Source organism: Antechinus flavipes, chromosome 2 (genome assembly GCF_016432865.1).
Source record: "Antechinus flavipes isolate AdamAnt ecotype Samford, QLD, Australia chromosome 2, AdamAnt_v2, whole genome shotgun sequence".
NCBI classification, from domain to species: Eukaryota; Metazoa; Chordata; class Mammalia; order Dasyuromorphia; family Dasyuridae; genus Antechinus; species Antechinus flavipes.
The window spans coordinates 50403672-50428965 of record NC_067399.1 but is presented as its reverse complement, the minus strand read 5'-3'; the positions used below and the strand labels follow the sequence as shown (position 1 = coordinate 50428965).

The 25294-nt window shown below is 36.9% G+C and overlaps 1 protein-coding gene across 2 annotated transcripts in view; it reads left to right on the top strand.

Annotated features, from left to right (window-relative positions):
* ACSF3 (acyl-CoA synthetase family member 3) overlaps nucleotides 1-25294 on the top strand; it is a 232412-nt gene that overhangs the window by 89817 nt on the left and 117301 nt on the right. For both annotated transcript variants that reach the window (XM_051974771.1, XM_051974772.1), the window contains exon 6: nucleotides 3385-3497. In XM_051974771.1, the coding sequence (XP_051830731.1) occupies nucleotides 3385-3497 (113 nt within the window). The remainder of the gene's footprint in view (nucleotides 1-3384; nucleotides 3498-25294) is intronic.

Genomic DNA, 25294 nt, shown 5'->3' with positions numbered 1-25294 from the left:
TTTGTCATTTTGATTCCTGTTAGTGTCTGGGTCCCATGATCATCACAGCTTTGAATGCCTTTTATGTTTTACTGGAGTCTTTAGGGAAGGGAAGAATATATAAGGAGCATTTAGTGGACTGGGGGTAATCTCTTTATAGAAAACAGAAAAAATCCATTTGGTTGGGGCTGGACCCAATCTGACAACCCTGTGGGTCACCCTTCTAGATGCTGCATTGTCTTAAGGAAATAGAAGCACCCTTAATACAAAATTACTTTCACTGCTGACTCATCTGGTATGTAGGGAATAGATGCCTCGGATTGTTTTTGATGGCTACCAAAGTTCCCCTTTGCTCCCTCCAGTGCCCTTTTCACCATAGTTCCTTTGGGCTATCAATACAGTTAATCCATCCCTGTTGGAAGGATGTCCACTGATGAATGCTACTGAATTAACTTCTGGAGGAAATATCTCCATTTTGATATAGGTTATTGCCCTTCTTGGCCTTATCCCCTCTGAGTATTTTCTACCATGGCTCAGGAAAAGAGTACATGCTCTATCAGTGTTAAAGAATATACTCAGAAGAAAGCAGAAAGCAGAATGAATTTTATTTCCCAAGTAGTAGATGGTTAAAGTTAGGGTAAAATTTTGTGTAAACCGATCAGGAGCTTCCCATTGGAATAATTATATTCTGTTTGATAACTTGGGTTTCTAGAATTCTTTTTCTTTGACAGGTATTTCAGGTATATCTAACCCATTCCCAAAGATAATAAATCAATTTCCAGTGTTTGATGGTTTCTCAATATTCAGGCTCATAAAATCCCCCACCAGCTTCTGCATCCTGCCTCTTTTAGACAACAAGAAAGAGACTTCTGGCTATAAAATAAACGAGTAGATATCAACCATGTAAAATTTGTTAATAGTATCAGTGAACATTGGACTTGAAATCTAGTAAGCTTAGCTTGCCAAAGTACTCTTCTTCATTTTAACACACAAATGTTGAGATGATAGATTGTCACAGTTTTCAGAAGCCATATCCTATAGGTTTTTTCTATCTGTTTTTTTTTCTTTTCTCAAAACATTTTCCCATACTTTAAAAATAAAGCAGTAGACCTCAGATACTGATGATCAAAGAAGAAAAAAAGATCAGTTCTGCTAAATTTTAATTCTATGTATGTGTAATCATACATAATAATATATGTATGTATAATCATATGTACGGTAGAAAAATAAAAGAATATCATAGTATACCTTAACCCAAGTATATATCAGCATTATAGCACTATTATTATGGAAGTAAGTATATTGCAAGTATACTTAGGAACGTGACATTCAAAAACCATAGATAATTTCCATGGTCTTTCTTGATTCCCTGGTTGAAAATGATCTTTTCTCTTAGGGCTCTCATAATACTTTTTATAACTCTCTGATTCCCTAATAATATTTTTTGTTGTTCAGTTGTTTCAGTTATGTCTGACTCTTTGTGATCCCATTTGAGGTTTCCTGGGGTAGAGATATGGTTTGTCCTTTTCTTCTCCAGCTCATTTTACAGATGAGGAAAGTGAGGCAAACAGTCACACTGCTAATGTATCCACAGTTACACTGCTAGTGAGTGTTTGAAGCCAGATTTGAACTCAGGAAGATGAGTCTTCTTGACTTCAAGCCCAGCACTCTATGCACTAAGGCGCATAACAATAACAAATGTCTTCAGCCTTCTAAACTGATGATTCCCTCTATGAGGACAGCAATTGTGTCTTATCTAGATTTTCTTTCTTGTCTCAGCACCTAGGAGAGTGCTTCACACATAATGTATATTTAATAAATGGTTGTTAATTTGGGGGGTGGAGGTCCCAAAAGTAGGATTTGGGAAGAACCACTGGAATTTCTTAGGAAAAGAAAAAGATATCTTGTACTTTGTTTTCTATGTTAAGATGTTGCTACTGACCAGCACCTTTGCATCCTTTTCAAAGTGATGATGGATGTGTGCCGTTTTTCCATTTCTCTTAGCATCAGTAACATAAATTTGCAAAATAACTTCTGGGGGGAGAGGGCAGGTGTTGGAACTGAGTGCAACAAACTGGAATTTAAAGGAATCAAACTCTAAACTTCATTAGCTTTCTCCTTTTTAGGAACAAACTGGTCACAAAGAGGACAAAGCAAAAAGAAATAGACTCTAATTTTAGCCAGAGGAATTGGAATTCTATATAAAGAACTTACCCAGAGTGAGTGTTATTAAGTCCTAGAACAGATTATCTAGGGAAGCTGTAGAATTGTCTTCTTGCTCCTTGTTTCTCTTCCCTTTTTCTTCTTTTTCTTTTTCTTTTTTTTTCCTTCTCCATTATTGGAAATTATTTAAATGAAGTGCTTAAATATGGAAGTGAATTTCCATAGACCATGAATGCTTATGAGAGGCAGCATAGTATAGTGGAATGAAAACTGGTCTCAAAGCCATGGAAACCTAACTTCAAATCCAGCCTCTGAGACTTATTAGCTGTATGATCCTGCCTAAGACCCTGAACTTCTCCATTCTCTAGGCAGCTCTCTAAAACAGGCAGTTGCCAAAAAGATGGACCAGCATTTGTAGAGGGAATTCCCTTGTCTGAGAGTTCATTATACCACTGAAATCATGGATCTAGTCCTTATATGTATCCTACTGAATGCTTAAAATAAGTTTCCAGATGGTTTTTTCCCAGTCTCCAGCTTTCTAAATAAAGCCAACCTCTGGTCCCTGATTTTCTTCAGGGTTACTCATTCTTATCCATGAAGGATGCTTATTAAAGCGGACCATTAGAGTCTTGGTTGCTGCAGACTTGGGAAACGCCAGATCAATGGACTATCTTGCAACTTAATAGGCAATTGTTCTTGACACTGTCAGATTTCTCTTGCTTTGAAAAATGAAACCTATAGGATTAATGAGTATTTTGAACTCTGGTTTGCTCCTATTGTGTTTTATACACAATGTATTGATGTAATATAAAACCAAGATAATTCTTTGCAGTTCTTACATTGTTCAGCCTTGCCTTTCCTGTCAATTCAGGGTGGTCCAGAAGTGACAAACTATGTAGCAATCATTTCTTTTTTTCTTGTTCACATATCAGCCCACATGGGCGCTTGAGATCAGCTTGTAGAATTGTATTTCTGATGTGAGTACATGGTGAAAAGCATCTCCACTGTTCCAGAAATACTTAGGTTCAGGCTGTAAGAGCATGATTTTACTAATATGTGAGGGTGTGATGTTAAAGCCACTTAAAATCCCAATGTTGTGAAATTTCCAATAGATGGATAAATAGGTAGGTTTCCCCTTTATAAGTGTAGCTCATGAAGCTTTGGGGTTAAGATTTTCCCCTAGTCTTTTCTATTTAACATGATTTTCTTTGTTTTTCCCTTTTCTCTTCTTTTTCCTAATAGGTGCTGTGGGTACTCCATTACCTGGAGTGGAGGTGTGCATTGTCTCTGAGAACTCCAGGAATGAAGACTACCCGTACCTCATTCATGCCCAAGGAGACCAGAATGGAACTAAGGTACTACAGAGTATGTTGGGAAGCCTGTTATTGAAATGCTTTTTCTAGGATTATTGTCAAACCCAATTCTTGACAGTAAGGAATGTTCCATCTGATCAGGAAGATAAGATTAACATACATGTCAAAATAAAAAAACAATTCCAATGTAAATAAATTCTTACTTGGGCATCTAGCTGGCACCATAGTACATAGAACAATGGGCCCCGAATCATGGAGATCTGAGTTCAAATTCAGCCTCAGACACATACTGGCTATGTGACTTTGGGAAAATCATTTAATACTTGCCTTAGTTTCCTTAACTATAAAATAGGATCATAATAGCATCTACCTCTCAGGATTGTTGTAAGGATTAAGTATTAGTAAAGCACAATGCCTTGACCAAAGTACTATACCAACATTAATAATAATAATTACAATTATTATTATTATAATGTAATAATACTGACTTCCTTGACTTCCTTCTAGTCTCCCCAAAAGCTCATCTTCTACAAGAAGCTTTTCTCAGCCCCTCTAATTCTAGTGTCTTCCCTCTTTTAATTGTTTCCTATTTATCCTATATATATCTTGTTGGCATGTATTTGTTTGCTTGCTGTCTTCCTCAGTAGATTGTGAGTGAAATCAAGGACTGTCTTTTCTCTTTTTTGTATCTTCAGAACTTAGTGTAGTTCCGGGTATACAGTAGGCACTTAATAAATGTTTATTGACTGACTAACTGTTGTTCATCCTTCATTTTCAAAGAGGACCAATGATACTTGACTTTTGCATGAATTGAATTTAAGTAAGATAGAGTTGCCCAAAGTCATTAGTCTCCTTGTTTTACCAAGTCATGGAATTCCAGGGGCAGGACATAAGTCAGGACAACTCGTGGTGGTCTGGGATGCAGTAGGTTACCTTGACATGGCTGACTAGTTCTGGTGCTGGAAATCCAGAGGAGAAAAGGGGATTCTTAGAAGAAATGTTTCAAAGGAACGATCAAGAGGATTTGGCAATGTATTGGAAATGAAGGATGAGAAGAGTAAGGAGTCCACTTTCACACCAAAGTTGTAAACTGGAGTGACTGGTAGAATGGTAATGCCTTTATCAATCCTAGGGAAATGAGGAAGAGGAGAGGGTTGGCGATTGGCAACTAATTAATTAGTTGACACTAATTAATTGTGAAAGATAATTAATTAGTTCAGTTTTGAACATGTTGAGTTTACCACAGGACATTCATTTTGAAATGTATGATAGACAGTTGGAGATGTGAGATTTAAGATACATGTAGAGAAAGGTACTATCTACTTGTCCATTCATCTGCTGTCTATCTGTCTGTCTGTCTATCAGGAAGAGAAATATTAGTATGACCAAAGTAACTGAAAAATGCTTGTTAGAGTAGGTAGATTTGGTCAAGCTGAACCTCTTGGGATGAGTTGGATTTATGTAAGGAAAAAAGAGGGGGAATTGAATTGCATTTATTTGTCATTTTCTGAGAGGAAATTCAGCAAATTATTAATGTCTAGGTCTTCCTTTACCTGGAAAAGGCTAAGAAAGGCCTTTTATAGATGAAAGGCACACATACAAATAAATGGATGAATAAATGTTTTTGATTCTTCATATGGGCAGTGCACTAGAGATACCAAAAACAATCCCAACTCTGAAGCTACTCACAGTCTAATAAAGGAAGACTAGATAGATAGATAGATATGGATAGATACAAATATAGATATCCATAACTAGATATCACTTTATCTATAGATGATCTATTTATATCACTATCTGTATAAAATGATCTGTATATAGACATAGTTTGATATATATATAGGTAGATCATCTAGATATGGATGTAGTGATATTTACATATATAAATATCTAGATCTCTCTATTTATGAGTCTCACTGCGGGGTATACAGAAGGCCTAGCAGTAAGACATGACAACGTCCAGTGGTCCTTAAGGAGAAGCTATAGAATAGGTGCTAAGTAGGACCGAGTGGTCAAGCACTGCTGGGCTGATGGTGAAGGCCATTGGTCCAAATGTTGCTAGAGTATGGAGAAGAGAGATAAATCATGCATTAATTCATATTTAGTGTCACTATCTTGGTCCCTGGCATAATAGGATACTTTCATTTTTTAAAAATTGTATACAAGTTTTAGAGGTGAATTGACAAATAGGGGATGGAAAAGAAAGTATAGAAAGTAATCATTTTTCATGGATATATAAGAATTAATTTTTAAATGTAAATATTTGGAAACATACATTGAATTAATTTTATTGTTTAAAGTTGTGTCATTTTTTGGTGGTGTCTGTGACACTATTGAGGATTTTCTTGGCAAAGATACTTAAGTGGTTTTGCTATTTCCTTCTCCAGCTCATTTTACAAATAATAAACTGAGGCAAACAGGGTTAAATGACTTGCCCAAGTTCACCCAGGTAGTTAGTGTCTGAGGTCAAATTGGAAAGTGAGTCTTCCTGATTCTAGATCCAGTATTCTATCTACCATGGCACCACCTAGCTGCCCGATTGTTTAAAGTTAAATACGATTATCTTTAAAATAAACTCACCTTAGAACAACAATAGTTACAAGCTTTGAGTATGAAACTTATCTGGGCAAATTGCCAAAGGTTACTGTTACATTTACAAATGGGAGAGTTCCTGAGCAGAGATCAGAAAACAAGACATTAAGCTAACTTGCCTCCTTCAGTCATATTGCATAACCATGTTCATACAAATATACAATTTTTTAAAATAAGATTTTGATGAGAAACAAAAGTTTAATAGTGGCACATATAGAATAATCCATTTATATGTATGTGTATATATACATATACATACACACACCCCATACACATATATATGTATGCATACATATACACATAGGTATATATGTACATATAAATACAAAAACTCAAAAGTTTAAAGCCACTGATTTAGAGAACTCAAAGACTGATGGTCGGGTACTGCCTTTATTTTTAATACAGTTCTTTATCATGGACATAAAAAAAAAAATCAAGAACCAAAAAAAGCCATACATTTACAATTATTTTCATGTAAAAAAATTAATTTCTACATAGTATGGCTATAAAAGCCCTCTGTCTCCTTCCTATTTTCTGTTTGTTAATTCATTTCAAATTTGGATATATTTTTATTTTAACATAAATGTAGTGTGTATATTGTTCTGGTCTGTTACCTCTGCTTCATTTTACTTCATATAAATTTTTTCCCATTTCTTTATTGTCCTTCTTTTTATCATTTTAATGGCATTGTAGCATTCCATTACATTAATTTACCATGGTTTATTCAGCCATTTACCAACTGTTGGACATTTAAGTTAAGTTGTTATCAATTCTTTGCAACTACTAATAATGCTTATATATATCTACATATTGCTGTATGTATAAATGCATTCATATATAACAGATATTTCTCTTTTTTTTCTTTTTGCTAATATTCAGGATATCTTGGCATATTTTGAATAATTTAGTCATTGGGTCAAAAGGCCTGATTATCATTGTGATTCTTGTTGCATACTGCCAGATTTTTCTCCATAAATGATTCTGCCAATTTGCAATTCCATTACCTGTCAATCAACAAATATATATTAAATATACTATGTACCAAGTTTTGTGTAATGCCCTAGGAAAACAAAGACAAAAATGAAATGATTCTTGCCCCCAAGGAGTTTATGTTCTATCAAGGAATATGAGTATATCTGGTTCTTCACAATAATGTGACTTTTATCATTGATGCAATTCATGATCTACCGCTTACTAGGAGCCCATGACCCTCTGGAGAGAGTGGGGCTGATGACTTTATATGTCTCTGCCTCACTTAAATCCAATTCACTCTTAAGTCAAGACATCACTCCCCGATATCATTGGTCCTTTTTGAGAAGGAAGAACAACAACCAGAGTATATATTCTGTTGTCTTGTTTAGAGGAAATAATTGTTGATTATGACAGAAGAGTCAGTAGTTTTCTTTTATGAGCTGTGGAGGGCAGGAGAGAGTGAAATGTAATTCTGCTTGTCCCAGAGCAAGTAATTATTTATTCTTAGCTGGTAACATTGAGGCTATTTTGTTAAATTTCCTTCTCTTGCACCTTTCAGGAGGTTAGGGAGCTGCTATACGCTTTTGAGGACTAGTTAAATTTTGGCACTACTTGCAAGCTCTCTGAGAACATTATTTACATTTCAATACTTCAGGAAAAGATATTATTTGCTGGAGAAAATATAAAAGCAAAAGAAATCTAGCTGTGGTACAGCTTTGTTTTGAAAAACTTTATCAGTTATCATTGTATAAGGGACATCTGCTCCTTGGTGATTAACATATTAGATGAATGTCATTTTTTCCTCTCTGATAAGAATTTTGTGTTTTTCTTATTGCTTCCGCTAATAAGTCCTGATCTTGCAGTTTTTTTTTAATCTGAGTTTGTGCTCACTATCTTGTCATTGTTAAAATTATTTGCCCTTATTTCAAACTAACCATTCATTTGTTGGTAGCTTAGATGTTTTCTGTCCTTGGAACTGGTGTGACTGGTCCATGGGGACACTTACACACCAGTCATTCAAGAATCTGTGATTTTGTCAGTTTGGATACTCACTCTATTGATATATCGTCTTTACCACCGAGCATTTATTAAATACCTCCCATGTGCTAAATACTGGAGATACAGAGAGTCAAAAGCATAATCCTTGTCCTCATGTCTAATGGGAGAGCCAATATGCAAAGACCTATGTTCAGCCAGGATTTACAATGTCAATAGAAGATTATCACAATCCTTCTGCACCGTAGTACACAAACAGTCTTCCTGGGCTGATGTGGCCAAAAACTTCACTCTGAGGAGGTCAGTCTCTGAACTTAGCTGAATTGCTCCTCAAAGAATAGCCAGGCTTTTCTGGCTTGGGAGACCCTGCCAGATTTAATATGCTGCTAGCATAGTCTTTGGGACCCCATAGTCATCTCCATCACATGAGGAAGTATCACAGGAGAACTTCAGGAGGGAAATGGACAGTAAAATGGATCTTTTCAGCCATCTTGATATCCATCCACAGTCAGGAGCAAAGAATCATTCTTACCAAATAGCTAGGAGCTGAATGGTAGAATGTAAATAAAATAAAAATAATTGCTAAAAATCAAAAGACTGCACAATGATTTAGAAATGCAATAGAATTGAGCATATATTTAGAACTGAAAGGGGTCACATAGATTATCTAATTCAGCCTCCTTGTAATGACTTTAGCTAGTCTATAAAGGTTCCTTTCTGTTTAGGACAGATTGGGCATAGAACTATGTGTGTATCTGGCTCAAGTTTGTTTCCTCTGAATGAATACAGGCTTAGAGTTTTCTAACTGATTGACATCTTTGTGCTAGCCAATTTGTAAAATTCCCTCACTAATATTCACTGACCTTTTTACTGTCCGAGACATCCCAGAACCTTTGGTCCTGAACATCTCCTTGCTGGTGAAAACTATAAATACATCCTTTCACTCTCTGTCTGAGTCCAGGAACCTCAAGAGCTGAGAGTGCACATGGGGCAGCTGTAGCAGCCATTCCTGCATATAGAATTTGCCTGATAAGGAGTCTGATGTGATTCATGAGTAGTGAGTGTGGTAGAATATACCTGGGTTCATCTATGATACTGTGGTGGTTTATGGGCCATACTGATAAACCACTCGCTACACAAATGAAGGAAGGGATCCATACATCTGAAGCAATTTACTCAAGGTCATTCAGTGATGAAGTAGCAAAGCTACATTCACGCCCATGAAGGATGATGGGGAGCACTGGAAAAAATGTTGTCTAATCATTTTTCAATCTTGTCCAATTCTTGGTAATCCGATTGGAGTTTTCTTGGCAAAAATACTGGAGAACTTTGCCATTTCCTTCTCTAGCATTTTACAGATGAGGAAACTGAGGAAACAGGGTTTGGTGACTTGCCTAGGGTCACACAGCTAGACATGTTTGAGGTTGGATTTGAACTCGGGAAGATGAGCTTTCCTGACTCCATATCCAGTAGTCTACTGCACCATCCAGTTACCAGTGGAAAGGAAGCTGATTGTATTAAAAGACCCAAGTTCAGACCTTGATTTTGAGGTTTATGAAGTTTAAGAAGTGTGGCCTTGCACAAGGGCATAACCCCTCACCTCATTTTCTTCCTCTGTGGAATTGGAGGTTAAACTGGAGGATTCTTTGGGCTCCTTCCCACCCTACCTCTGGGATTCCACATCCTATGAAATCCAGAACCCTTTGCTTTGTGCCATCCTGTCTTGTGCCCTCTGAGGAAAGGAATGGAGGAGGACAGGAGGGACGCTGGAAATAAGGCTTACCTCACAAGTTATTCTGATCAGATTTAACTGATCCAATCTTGACAAAAGGCAGAATGTTCCATGGTGCTAGGTTCTGATGGTACTATTTAGTCAGGAATATCACTAACAGAGATAGAAATGGTGAGTGATTTATTTAAGTGCCTAGTTCATTAAATAAATAAGATGTTAATAACACAAACAATATAACTTCATATTCTGTATTTGTCCCGTCCGCCAGGTGCTAGTCACCTGATGAGCTCAGGGGCTCTCATTGTGCACCTGTTCTCCTGGAGATGACTGTAACATTGCCAGAAAGAAAGCAGGAAGGGGGTGGGGGTGAGAGTGGGGGAAGGGAGTATGTTTTCTAGTTTTAAATTAAAAATAAAATTTAACTACTTCACACCTGCAGTGGCAAGCTAAAGCCCCCACCTGATTATTTTTTCTGCGGTCTTCTTCCTGTTTGCCTGCGTTTCTTTAATCATTTATATCTACAGAGAGTTCTTCCCTGAAACATGCTTAAAATAGGAAAAACCTGGCAGTCCCAATCCCCTTATCGTCTTCACAATCAAAGGGAAATAAGCCTACACTTATTTCCACATGATGAAATAGCTCAGATGAAAAGAGGAATCCATTTGGCTGGTAAAGATGGTGTTGGGTATATTGATTGGTACTCATGGGCTCTTCTATCCCTCCTTATTTGTAAAAATAGGAGGAAATAAAGAAATGGAAATTTATTGTCATATTCCTGGCTCAGACACCTGCCTTAAAGACAAGATTCTTGGTATTTAAATATTAAAACACTATGGATATTGAACCAGTGACAGCTGCTTTTAGAAAGCCCACATGTTGACCCAGGAGAATTACAAGATAGCCCCAAAGACTGCTTTGGTGATAGCCACTCTGGCATCTTACCCAAAAGCTAAGGACTTCACTTAATTAATGTGAAATAAAATAAAGGATGCTAATTTCTTCTCCAGGGTAGCATCACAGTTAAAGAACGTAACTCATAGAACATAGGCTGGCCCTTGGACCAAGTGCCCGAGTCACACATCCATAAGCTTGTAAGAATTAGAGTATGCTCACTTTTTTAATTTGAAGTCTACCTGTGGGTCTTTCTGCTACAACTTGTACATTAGTCAAGGGCTTTGGTGCTGCCCGATGTTTTAGAATGTACAGGTTGTATTTGAAGGCATGGGAGCTAATATGTGTTTTTATCACATTGGTTTCACTTGAAGATCAAAATATCAAGGCTCCTAACCTGGTGCATTTGATTCTAGGATCAAATGGACCAGGGCAACATTTCCCAAAGTCACTTGATGACAGAAGACTTGGATCTGAAATGTATTGAAAGAACCTATCGGTGCTGCTGCCAGGGGCCAAAGGCATATGGACTCCTCCAGAGTTAAAGTAGAAATTTTGGACCAAAATAGAAGAAATTAAATCCATTTTCAAGCAAAAAAAGAAAAAAGCCATAGGTCTTGATACATGAGTTCATATGTAATATTTCAGAGGGGAAAAAAAGATCACTAGCATAGAATTTTTCTAATCCAATCATAAGGAATACCAGGGTTTAGTGGAAGATGTTTGAGCACAGCTTTGTAGAGTAGAGCACAGGATGATGGTCACAGTGTATTAGTATCATCTAGAATTGAGAATACTACTTTCCTATTTTGAAGGACTTTTCAAAACAGGACTTTTCCTTTTCTTTCTAGTCTATTTCGGGGCTTTGTCCTCTCTGAAAAATGGCGGCCCATTGACTAGCTAGTCTTTGTCAATGTTTGCCAAACCCATCACCATACACCATAAGAAAGGAGCTGCTAAAATATTTGTGCCACAATCACCCTGGCCTTTTGAGAAGGGAAAATGGAACTGATAACAGCAAATTAATACAATCTCACCATCCATTTGGGCATTTCCACATGCTTCAGAAACGGGTATTATTTTTCAGAGATAAAATAACAGCTTGTGAGTGTGTTATATATTCATGCTTCAGGCTTTTTCATATTTCCCATGTTTCCCAGAAAGCCTCCTCACTCTCTTGCCATCACCATCATATTATTATTAAGTATACAGTAAAACCTCACTAGGCCAGACAAGCTGGGGAAAGGAATTAGACCTGAAGTAATTTAAAAAAAAAAAAAAAAAACCTGAATTCTAGATTATTTGGGGGCAGGAGTGGTAAGGGGAGAGTGGAATTGGTTTTTTTCATTTCTAGAGATATCTGGTAACCAAAGTTAGGCCAACAAAGTGTGGTCTAGGAATGTTTGTAAGGAGACTTCCCTTAATGTTTTAATGTTTGTAAGGAGTTTTAAATATATTATCTCATTTTATCCTCATGATAATGTTGGGGAGGGGGAGAGGCAGGAACCATTATTATCCTCATTTTACAGCTGATGAAACAAAGGGAGACAAAAGTTAAGGGACTTTTTCCAGTGTCATACAGATAGTAAGTGTCTGACACAGGATGTGAATTCAGATCTTTCTGATTTATCCTTTGCATCCTGTGGCTGCCCCTTTAATTTGTAATTAAGCCAACAATTGTTAATGAGTAAATAAGACATTCTTAAAGACCAAAGACCTGTCTCAATACTTTAGGGTTCTATGGTTATTGCCAGGTCAATACTCCTCCCTCCCAAACTCTGTCAACTTGGTTATGGATTAAACATGCATTACCCTACAGCTAATCATATGATGCATTTCTCTGAACTTAATTAAGCTGGTCCTTGGACAGCAAGCATTCTGTCTTTTTTTTTAATTAAAGCTTTTTCTTTTCAAAACATGTGCATAGGTTCCTTGAAAAACCTTGTGTTCCAAATTTTTTTTCCCTCCTTTCCTCCATATTCCCTTCCCCTAGATGGCAAGTAATCCAATACATGCTAAACATGTGCAATTCTTCTCTACATATTTCCACAGTTATCATGCTGCTTAAGAAAAATCATATCAAAAAGGGAAAAAATGAGAAAGAAAACAAAATGCAAACAACGACAACAAAAAAATTGAAAATACTATATATATAATGATCCACATTCTGTCCCCATAGTTCTCTTTCTGGGTATAGATGACTCTCTCCATCACAAGACTATTGGAACTGGTCTGAATTCTCTAATTGTTGAAAAGAGCCATGTCCATCAGAGTTGATCATCATATAGTTTTGTTGTTGATGAATACAATGATCTTCTGGTTCTGCTCACTTCATTCAGCATCAGTTCATATTAGTCTCTCCAGACCTCTTTGAAATCATCCTGCTGGGATGAATACAGAGAGGACTGGCAAGACTTACATGAACTGATGCTAAGTGAAATGAGCAGAACCAGGAGATCATTATATACTTCGACAACAATATTGTATGAGGACATATTTTGATGGAAGTGGATTTCTTTGACAAAGAGACCTGAGTTTCAATTGATAAATGATGGACAAAAGCAGCTACACCCAAAGAAAGAACACTGGGAAACGAATGTGAACTATCTGCATTTTTGTTTTTCTTCCCGGGTTATTTATACCTTCTGAATCCAATTCTCCCTATGCAACAAGAGAACTGTTCGGTTCTGCAAACATATATTGTATCTAGGATATACTGCAACATATCCAACATATAAAGGACTGCTTGACATATCCAACATATAAAGGACTGCTTGCCATCTAGGGGAGGGGGTGGAGGGAGGGAGGGAAAAAAAATCGGAACAGAAACGAGTGTCAATATATAGTAATTATTAAATAAAAATTTAAAAAAAAACCTAAAAAAAAAAAGAAATCATCCTGCTGATCATTTCTTATAGAACAATAATATTCCATAATATTCATATACCATAACTTATTCAGCCATTCTCCAACTCAGTTTCCAGTTCCTTGCCACTACAAAAAGGACTGCCACAAACATTTTTGCACATGTGGGTCCTTTCCCTTTTTTTTTAAAAAGTCTGGGATATTAAAAGAGATATAAAAAAGCTAATATAATATAGTATACTCTTTAGGATATAAACTCAGTAGAAACACTGCTGGATCAAAGGGTATGCACTGTTTGATAGCCCTTTGGGCATAATTCCAAATTGCTTTCCAAAAAATTAGTTCAGTTCACAACTCCACCAACACTATATTAGTGTTCTAGTTTTTCCACATCCCCTCCAATATACATCATTATCTTTTCTTGTCATCTTAGGCAATCTGAAAGGTATATGATGATACCTTAGAGTTTTCTTAATTTGCATTTTTTTTCATATGACTATATATGGTTTCATTTTCTTCATCTGAGAATTATCTGTTCAGATCCTATGACTATCAATTGGAGAATGAGTTGAATTCTTACAAATTTGAGTCAATTTTCTATATGTTTTAGAAATGAGATCTTTATCCCTTGGATGTAAAAATTTTTTCTTAGTATTGTTTCCCTTCTTAATCTTATCTGCATTGGTTTTGTTTGTACAAAAACTTTTAAACTTAATATCATCAAAATTATCCATTTTGTATTTCACAATGTACTCTAGTTCTTCTTTGGCCACAAATTCCTTCTTTCTCCACAGATCTGAGAGATAAACTATCCTTTGTTCTTCTAAATTGCTGCTAGTATCACTTTTTATGTCTAAATCATGAATCCATTTTGACTTTATCTTGGTATAGGGTGTTAAGTTTGGTTTAAGGCCTAGCTTCTGCCACACTTAATTTCCAATTTTCCCAGCAATTTTTGTCAAATAGGGAGTTTTTATCCCAAAAGCTGGAGTCTTTGGGCTTATCAAACACTAGATTACTATGATCATTAACTATTGTATCTTGTGAACCTAACCTATTCCACTAATCAACTACTCTATTTCTTAGCCAGCATCAAATGGTTTTGATAACCACTGCTTTATAATAGTTTTAGGTCTGGTACAGTTAGGCTGCCTTCACTGACAGCAATCATTCCTTAAGTTAAGTACCCGCTATGTGCCAAACACTGTGCTAAATGCTAAAGATTTTTTAAAAAGGCAAAAAAGACTGTCCCTGCTTCCCAAGAATTCACAATCTAATGGGAGAGACCATATGCAAACAACTATGAACAAATAAGATACAGACGGGACTAATTGGAAATAATCTCAGAGGGAAGGCATTATGATTAAGGAAGAAATTTAGTTGGATCTTGAAGGAAAAGAGAGGCTTTCTAGGAGGCAGAGATGAGGGAGTGGAGGTCAGCCAATGAAAGGAGTGTTTTATATAAGGAATAGTAATGAGGCCCATGTCAATGGAATTGTAGAGCATTTTAGAGGTATTAAGATAGCTAGAAAGATGAGATGGGGTCAGGTTACTCAGTGTTTTAAAAGCCAAACAAAGGCACCCATCACCAGATCTATCACTTTGGTAGAACATGCTGAAGGATCTGTTCTTCCTACATAGAACTAGAGAACCCTACATGACCTTCATGTTAGGATGAGTTACCCAAGTAAGACTTTAGTAGCGAACCAAATAATACTTGAAAATAATTTGTTCTTTTAAATAATTTAAAGTAACCCACTTTCCTAATCTTCTTTGCACACTTAATATGTATTGTATCTAGAGAAAAGATTTGATGAACAAAGTTAAACTTCTTTCCCACTCTCTTCCTGAAGTACTGATTAAGAAGGTTTTTCTAGTGTTGCAATGTTAAAGCTTAAAATCCTGGTTTGCTAAGAATCACTCTGAACACGTGAGAGCCTCATCATTATTCTCAGCTTGCCAATAAACAACCCCCTGGACTGGAATATGCAGATGCAAAAATGCATTATACAGCAGTAAGCAAATGAACTGCCAAAGACTTTTTTGAGCCAATTGGACAGTAATATGTAAATGAACTGACTTGTAATGTCTGAAGCCTTCACTATAATTCTGCGCTTACAACTGAACATACGCAGAAACCATGACTGGTTGTCATCTCCAGGCATGGTCCCAACCTACTCCTGAGACCTCATTACTAAAAATAATCCTGAATACTTAAAAAAAAAGTATAGGTCATATTGCAAGGAAGATGGTAGATGAGCCGTCAGGGTTCTCACCTTTAATGCAAAGACCAGTCTCCACCTACTGCTAAACTATGGGAGCAAAGGGTAGAGCACAAACCATGAAACTAAAAAGAAAAGACTCTAGAATAAACCCTATTGATAGAGGAAATAGAAGGATTATGAGATAGTTTTGTTGGGATCAAAACACACTGGCTGTGTTTACAGGAATCAAGACAATGGAAAAAAAAAAACAGAGGAGAGAAGGATATTCTGGCAGAGCTGTAAAAGCACCAGAATCTGAGGTTATCAAGATAGATAGCTGTCTAGATTGTAACATAATGACAGTGGAACTTTTTGATATTGTTTTTTATTTTAAAACTGAAGTTTTTATAGAAATTCTACTCTATATGCCCTTCTAGGTGTTGATTTTGTGATAGGTTAAGTCACTGGGCTATTACAGTAAACATTCAAAGCCTCAAGTGTACAGTTATGCAAAGGAGGCACATTTTCAATCCTAAAGATTTTGCAATTTCCAGATTTGTCTAGAGTCTATGGGAACCTCATCCTGGTTCTATGTTGGAGTTCCAAAGCAATTAAAATAATTCTCTATCAGTGATTATAAAGAAGGAAAGGGGGAAATGGGTCAAAAAAGTAATAGGCAACTACTGACTAAAAAATCAAGGAGATGAGTTGCTTATTCTATAAGGTGTGATGAGGACACTCAACACTCTCTTGCTTAAAAATCCTGAATGATTCTGTTGCTTATAAAGTAAATTTCAGATTATTTCAGTGGCTTTTAAGACCCTTCATTTTTGGATTCTCTCTATTCTTGACATGTGTTATTGGGATAAAATAAGGACAGAGACAGTTGGGGATATAGGATTTTCCAATAGACCCAAACCAGCAGATAATGTCTAATAATGGCCTATTAGCCAGGAATCTTAATCTTAAATATTATATAGCTAGATAGTATTCATCAATGGCTTAGAAATTAGCATACATCTTTAAAACATTGATTATCTAAATACTTCCCCAAATATCTATAACTCTAGGAAATCAAGTCTCACTTGAAAGTAACACAGAAACAAATGAATGAAGCAATATAGCACAAGTATGAGGAGCATTGGGTTTGGAGCCAGGGGACCAAGGGGTACAAATCCCTCCTCTGACATTTCACCACCTGTACAGTCTTGGGCAAGTCCCTTAATTTCCCTGAACCTCAATTTCCCTCATCTATAAAACAAAAGTATAAGATTAGATGGTTTCTAAGGTCCCTTATAGATTTCAGCCCATGTTTCTATAGCTTTGGACACCTCGTTGAAACTTCACTTTAAAGATAACTGAGTTTTGACATGATCTTCTGCCAATGCATCCTCTAAAAAAATTGGGTCTGTAGCACTAGACCTTTTGGATGGCATCTGTGCTCTTTCCACTTTATTCTTCTAATTAGGATTGTGACTTCAGATCATAATAAAGTACTCTTAATATAGTGTGTGTATTGAAAGATCCCAGTGCTCCCAGTCTAGGTTGTTTATAACAGGGAATTTAATGCTAATCAGTGTTTAAGTACCTGGATTCCCAAGGAAGCATACCAGTATTTGTCGAGGGTTAGCACACCGTAGTGTTAAAATATCATTTCATAAAATGTCTGCTTTTCTTATTCACAAAACAATAATAACAGCTGACATTTACATAGGGCTTTAAGGTTTACAGGATGCTTTTTATATAAAACACTTAAAAATGATGCAAGATCATTTTTCTGTCCTGCTTGTGCTTTGCAGTGATTTTAAAATTTATTCCCTACTGTCACATCCTAAAAAATAAGATATCAACATTATCTTAGCAATATATCACCAGGCCCATGAACACTTTCCATTTTCTCATTCAATCACAAGTTGTTTTTCTTCTACTTTTTTCTCTCTGGTAGAGTCAAGGATATAAGAAGAGCTTAAAATACTTTTCCCAAGTAGGTCTATAATACATAATCTGACACAGATGGTGTTTGGGAAAGGATGTATGTATTTGAGTAAGGGGTTGAGGCCCATTGCCATGGCACTGCCTTGTGTACATGGGCCAAAGGAGAAAATGATACAACAGTCATTTCCAGCTCACTCCTCAGACACACCCAGGAGGTGAAGATTACCCTTTGGAAGCAATACATGCTTAGGCATAAGTAGCCCCAATATGATTTTTACAGTGTAGAATCACAGCCCAAATTCAACATTAGGATTATGAAGATGCAGGGAAGCTCAGTCATTGCTGATAGGATAAAAACTTGGAGAAGCTTTGAAGAACAATATGACAGAATAAAGTAAAGTTATTTTTTAAAAAGACAAAAACATTTCTCTTTGATCCAGTGATTCTACTGTTGGAAATATGCCCCCAAAGGATTATTATTTTTTAAGTGTTATTTAAAAACAATGACAAAAGAAAATTATTTGTGGAAAGATAATGGCATTATATGTAATTGGAATCAAAAAATGGCAACAACTTAAAATCCAACAACAAAAGAATGATTAAATAAAATGTGGTACATTAATATAATGAAATATAATAACATCATTAAGACCAAAAAGTATGAGGTAAAGAAAGAAAGCTAGAAAGACCTTTATGAAATAATGCAAATCTTTTTTAAAATGGAATACAGATGAACTTTAACTATAGAACAGTAAAAATAAATGGGAATGAATTGATAAACAAAGAATCCTAATGAAGACTTAGAGGGAGTAACTGAAAAATTGTTGCAATACTTTATGCATTGGAATTAATTAATTTGAATTTAAATAGCTACTAACTAAGTTTGGTTGATTATATCGATGTTCAATAATAAGTTTTTAGTAAAGCATTAATTTGTTTAAAAAGAATGGGAAAAAGGAATGCCAGGCATTTTTGTAAAGGACCAGGAAGCCCTTGTTCTTAGAGACATGACAGAACCGATCCTCCAGGCTTTTCTTTGCCAATGATTTGCTTAGCTGTGTATTTAGCCTATTGAAGTTGGAGTTGAAGTAGTTGGAAGAGATTCTGAAATAAGATAACTTGATGGTGTTGCAGGAGAACAGAGAAGGGGATAATAGTCTATATAAACTTTCCATTCTCATTCTCATGTTAAAGCAGGAGACTCTTCAAATTTTTTGTATCTTGAACCCTGTTGGCAGTCTAGTGAAGTCTCTGAAGCCCTTCTCAGAATCATATTTTTGAGTACATACAATTAAATTCATAAGATCATAAGGAAAACCAATTAGATTAACATGTGGTTATCAAAAAAAAAAGTTTATGAATCTCAGGTTAAAAACTCCTTCTGTAAGGTAACCTAAATACAGCATCCTTTCACCTGAAGCTGAAAAGCTTTAAAAAGTCTCCCTTTGGGATTGGTATTGTGTATTGGTTTTCCTAATTCATTATTCACCCATTGCTCATGTTAGACAGGATAGGGGCCCTGAAAGCATTTCTTTATCTTAACCTTCTGGTGAATCGTCAACCAGCAAAATGCTCCAGACTCTTAAGTTTCTGAGATATACTTCAGTTTATCTCCTTACTCATCCTTAGCCAGATAGCCTTTTATAATCTCAGGCACTCTAGGCTAATGGAAGTTTCTTCCTGGAATTAGGGGATGGAGTTAATGGGGTATGTACATGAGCTGTAAATTGAGTCCATCTTCTCTTAAAAGTGACCCAGCTGGGTTTGATTGTTTCTGAAATAAAATGAACAGAACTCTTGATTTAAAAAAAAAAAAAAAAAGGATGGGGAGAGGTGGGAGGGATAGTGGTGGAAAAGGACAAATATTAAGACATTTTATTTGATTGCTTACTGATTTGTTTATTTGGACCCTCAATCAACTGAGACCATTTTCATCCTCATACCTATTCACCAAATTTTGGATCCTCCAGCTAGCTGCTTTTTCTCTTAAGAGACTGCAGCCATTCTTTCAGGGATATGATGCTACAGCTTCCTCAGCAAACTTCTTCCAAGAGTTTCCTTCCCTTTCTAAGATGGTGCCTGTAAGGCCTGAATCTCACTCTCATTATTTGGTTTAGAAGTCTTAATATCCTTCTCTGAACACATCCCTAAATCCTGGAGAAAGACTGCTCCCGAGACCCTTTCTTCTTTCTCCCTACATAAAATGAAGTATGGGGGCTTTGAATCCGAAGTCATCCTGTCCTCGTGGCTCCCACTCACATTTCCTTTTCCACCCACCCAGGACTGCCAATGGCTAACTACTTGGCTAGCGCTGATCTTTGCATCTTCTCTCTGGGTTCTATGCAGGAGGGGGTTAACTTTCCCCTGCATCGAATATTTGTTTGCTTTGTTTGGTATGATGCATATTTCATATGCTGTAGCTTCCCAGCTGGCAGAAGCCTGTAAACCTTGTAAGCATATCGGGTATTGTCTCTTTATTTATTTATTTTTTATTTTTTTCCCCCAAATCGCTCACTTACACGAGAGCCAAACACCAGTCATTGACAATAGGGGTCTATCAATAGATAAATGGTTTCACAGCTGTATATAATGCTACACTATAACCAGAGCTTTTATATGAAATAATTTTCTCGTGCTGAGGATGCAAAGAGATCCACACAGGATGTGTAGATCACAGGGGCTGGCAGCAGGAGGACACTGCCAGGATGGGGTCTCTGCTTCTCTCTCTATTTCTTCCCTTTTAAAAAAAATTAATTATCTTGTTGTTTATCCATATGCAAGCTGTCATTCTGGACAGCAAACTGCTCTGTTATTGCTTCTCCTTTCTACAGCCACCAGTACCTCCCATCCTCTCCTTCCCTTCCTTTCCTTCCCTTCCCCATCCCCCACCTCCCAATATCGCCACCATCTGTTACTTGGTTGAGTGTGACCAACTGCTGTACCTTGGAATACATGCAGAGGGAAGTGGTAAGGGAGATTGGGGGGAGGACATGAGATACTGGGAAGAGAGCCCAGCAGGGGCCGGACGGTGCTAGGAAAGAACAGAAGGCACCCACTCCAATACACACTGGGAACCATAAACTTGACTGTGTACCTTGACTTTGGGGGTGTGGTAGATTTACCATCCATATGAAAAAAAAATATGACCAGGAGACAGCTCAGACATTGAGTTAGGAATCCAAAAAAAACCTATATCTAAAGTCATTCCATCTCTATGGCTACAATTCAGTTCTCCTCTTCTCCTGATTTAGAAGTATAAAGGTAACCTCTTGACTGCTTCAAGTCTTTATATTTATCTTATCTGTACAATCTCTGCAAAAAGGGGTTACAATCCTCATTTTGCTGTTGACTTGGTATATCACTTAATTTCTCCGGGCTTTTTTTTTTTTATGTACAAAACAGATGTAATAATGTCTTTCTCTGTCCTAGTGTCCATGACACTGTGGGTCCTCTGTGAGGACACTGTCCAAAAATTCTGGGAATTGTGAGAATCACCCAGGCTGTGACTAACTCATTCATTTTTTAAAATATATATAAATATATATATTTTCATTGACATGGTTTGAAGTGGTTTTTAAAAATCCTACATTTCCCAATAAATCCTTTCCTCCTCATGCCCCACAAGAACTATCCTATTATAACAAAGAATAAAAAAAGAAGGGGGGAAAAACAGTCCTGCAAAACTAATGACATTTCTCATTCCTATTGCAATCACATATATAGCACATTTTCATGAAATTCTTAGTAGCTTTGTCAGTGGCTTTCTTCCCTGTATACCTAGGGCACCTTAGGGCATTTTGCTTGAAGTAAATGGTGGTTAAAGAAGTAAGTCAAACTTTTCAATCACAACTACAATACAATATCTCTAAAAAAGGAAAGGGCTAAGCCCCTACCTGGGCAATTTATTTCTCTTATGACACTAGAAAATGAGCAGATTTAAAATCTATCAGTAAGGAAAAATTATTAACTGGTTATTTTTTGCCAGTGCTTATACACAATAAAAGATATAAAAATTAACATATGCCTCGACCCAATAATTCCATTATCCTGAAAGTCTTGTGGGTTTTTAAAGAGCTTTTTGTTTGAAGATTTTCAGCATAACATTATCCATGACCACAAAAAACAAAAATAGCTCCCCAAACTGGAAATAACCTAAATCTGCAACAGTAGGGAAATAGTTAACTATGGGACATTAAATCAATGGAGTCTTGACATGCCATTAAGACCACTGTGTATGAGAAATACAAAGAAATATGGAAAAACTTTTGTGAATTAATACAAAGGAAGAAAAAAGCAGAAGCAGAAGAATGGAGGGTAGCCTTTCAACCATAGAAAAGGAAAAGTGACCAAGAATGAATGGTCAAAGGACATTGATGAGGACTTACAGGAGAGAATTGAAAAAAATGTTATGATACTTTATTCTTCATAATTAACTATTGTAAATGTTCATTATCTCATATCATATTAGCAGCTTTAGCTGGTTGTATTGATATTTAATATTAAGTTTTTAGTAAAAACAAAAATCAGTATCAGGTTGGGGATGAGTCTATCTTCCATCTCTTAATGGCAGTAGAACTTTCAGTGGTTATGGACAATGCCAAAGAAATGTCAAAAAGATATTTCTCCCGAATGTATTGCCCAGATATCATCTGGAAAGGGCACATGAGCGCTACAATATGAGTGGGCAGCACTATCATAGGTATGGGGGAGAAAGGCTTAGGGTCACATAGCATATGTTGATCTTGTCCGCTTTTTTTTCCAAGAAAAGTGAGAGGGAGGGAGGGAGGGAGGAAGGAAGGAAGGAAGGAAGGAAGGAAGGAAGGAAGGAAGGAAGGAAGGAAGGAAGGAAGGAAGGAAGGAAGGAAGGGAGGGAGGGAAGGAGGGAGGGAGGAAAGAAGGAAGGAAGAAAGAAGGAAGGAAGAAGGAAGGAAGGAAGGAAGGAAGGAAGGAAGGAAGGAAGGAAGGAAGGAAGGAAGGAAGGAAGGAAGGAAGGAAGGAAAGAATACAGGCCTTAAAAATAATAATCCAATTTTACAGAATCACAGAGATAGAAGAAACGTCAGAGTTCATCTGATCCAACTCTTATCCAACCAAGGATCCCTCATATGGTGTCCCTGGCAAGCAGTCTTCCCATTTCCATTTCAAGAAATGGGGACCCAGCTCACTGCCTCCTGAGCCAACAGCCTCTCTGTTTTTTCCACTCATGGTCTGGTTCTGCCCTCGGGGATCACCATGGCAAGTCTCATCTCTTGCACGTGGTCAATTTTCAGATATTTGGAGATTGCTGTCATGTTCTGCCCAACTTTTCTCTTCTTCAGATTCTCTTCTTCAACATTCCATTTGGTTGATCTCTTGAGAGCATGGCCTCCAATCCCTTCAACATCTTAGATACCTTCTTAAGGAAGTGTTGTGGGTGATTTTTCTCACATGTAATGCCCAGAACTCAATGCAAGGGTCCAGAAGGAGTCTCACTAGCCAGAAAACGAGGATTATCACCTCCTTATAGAAGCCTCTTTATATAAGGGCAGCTAGGTGGATAGAGCACTGGGTCTGGAATCAGGAATACATGAATTCAGATCGGGCCTCAGACACTTACTTACTCTGTGATGCTGAACAAGTCACTTAATGTCTGTTTGCCTTAATCCACTGGAGAAGGAAATGGCAAACCACTCCTATATCCTTGCCAAGAAAACCTCATGGACCAGTATTGGTGTGCTGTGGTCCATAAAGAGTTGCATGTGACCGAATGAATGAACAATAATAACAGTGTTAGCCATTTTACCTCTTTTAATGAAGCTTAAATTTACTTTTTTTGGCCTCTGTTGTCTCACTGACAACTCACATCATAGTTTAGTATTCACCATTTCATTCATGAGGGATTTTTTTGAATTTTGTTTTCAAATTTAAAAAGCATTTATTTTCTCTCTCATCAAATCAATCAGTATCTTTAAGTCTTTCAAAACTGTTCACTTTTTACATGTTGCTGTTATAATAAAACTTGTTCTCCTGGTTCTTCTTCTTCATCATCATAACTAGCATTTATTTAGCACCCATTGTGTGCCAGGTACTGTTCTGAGCATGTTACAAATACTATCTCATTTGATCTTCATAGGAATCCTTTGAGTTAGGTGCCATTATTATCTCCATTTTGCAGCAACTAAGGGATTTGCCAAAATGCCCAAAGTCATACAGATGGTGTCTGAAGCTCAATTTGAACTCAGGACTTTCTGACTTCGGATCCTGTGCTCAATGAACTAGGGGGCCACTTGGTGCCACTTTGTTGCCTTCTGTTCATTTTAGTAGAAACATTTAAAAGGAAATTTTGTGATCGAAACAGTGTATTAAGGACCAGTATCTGACAGTGGACTATGGGGAAATATAAGTACTCTGAAATTTGAAAGTCCCCCTTTGTGCAAATTGATGCATTTTTTTTTATTCCCAACAACCAGCACCATGCCAGTAGTACATAGTGGTAGATGCTTAATAAATACTTGTAGATTGATTGTGTCCCCCAGCAAAACAACCTTTATTAAGACAACCTAAGTTTCTAAATAGGGAGCAGGTAAAGAAGACAATGGCATGAAAATTTTTGTATCCTTGCCCAGTTCTGGCTGGCTGCCACAGGAGTTGAGATGTGCCTTCTCAAGTGCCCTTTTACACATCTTTAATGAGCAGGGTCTGGAAAGTAGGAAAACGATCCGATAGCTCACTGTATTTATTGCCTCCCCAAGCTCGCTAACAAGAAAAACTTGAACTCTGGAGTACAAAGTTGTCGACTAGATGGTGACTCAATCCTGATTTATGATGTTGGAATCTGTCTTAAAAAAAGGTAGCATTCTGAAAAGCTCGGTGGAATTCCTTTACAACTGGTATGGCCAAGCATCCACGTTCTTGTCTAGGCTAACTTTGTCATGGGCAGAAACAGACAGACAGATACACACACACACACACACACAGAGAGAGAGAAAGAGAGAGAGAGAGAGAGAGATACACACATACACAGAAAGAAAAAGACAGACAGAATGTGTATGTGTGTGTATGCATTTTTTTTTCAAGATTGTTCTCTTCAGATCAACATCTTCTATTGGGGTAACATTTCTTAGTATCTTCCAGGCCTTTCATCTTATAATTGGAAGTCTTCTCAGGTGTAAAATAAATGGATCTTATCATTCAGAACCCTTTATTAAAGTGAATATTCTATACTAGAATTCCCTAAAAAACCATGTGGCATGGATGGGGCTGGATTTGGAGAGTTCTTTTCTCCCTCTCCCTCTCCCTTCCAAACCCTTTAAAACAAAGTAAAACTTGTCATTTTTTCAGGAAGAGGGAAATAGCAGTCTTTCTAAATTACTTCACACTAACCTTCTTCCAAACAGAGAGCTTGCCTCTGGCAAGATGAACATTTATACAAACAGTAGGATTTATTGGTGAGAGTTTTTATGGTAATGGAAGAATTAGGTCAAGTTCTATGTGTCCATAAACCAATTAAGAATAAATTGGATGGGGCTTTTTGAGATTTGAATTGAATTGTCCAGGCAGTATTTGTATATCTTTGTTTCCAGTCCAGAAGTCCAGTAACTGTGCCTATCAGCAATGAAAATCAATTCCCCAGAAGAGTGCCTGTCTGTGGATTGATTAGACAGCTGTTTGTA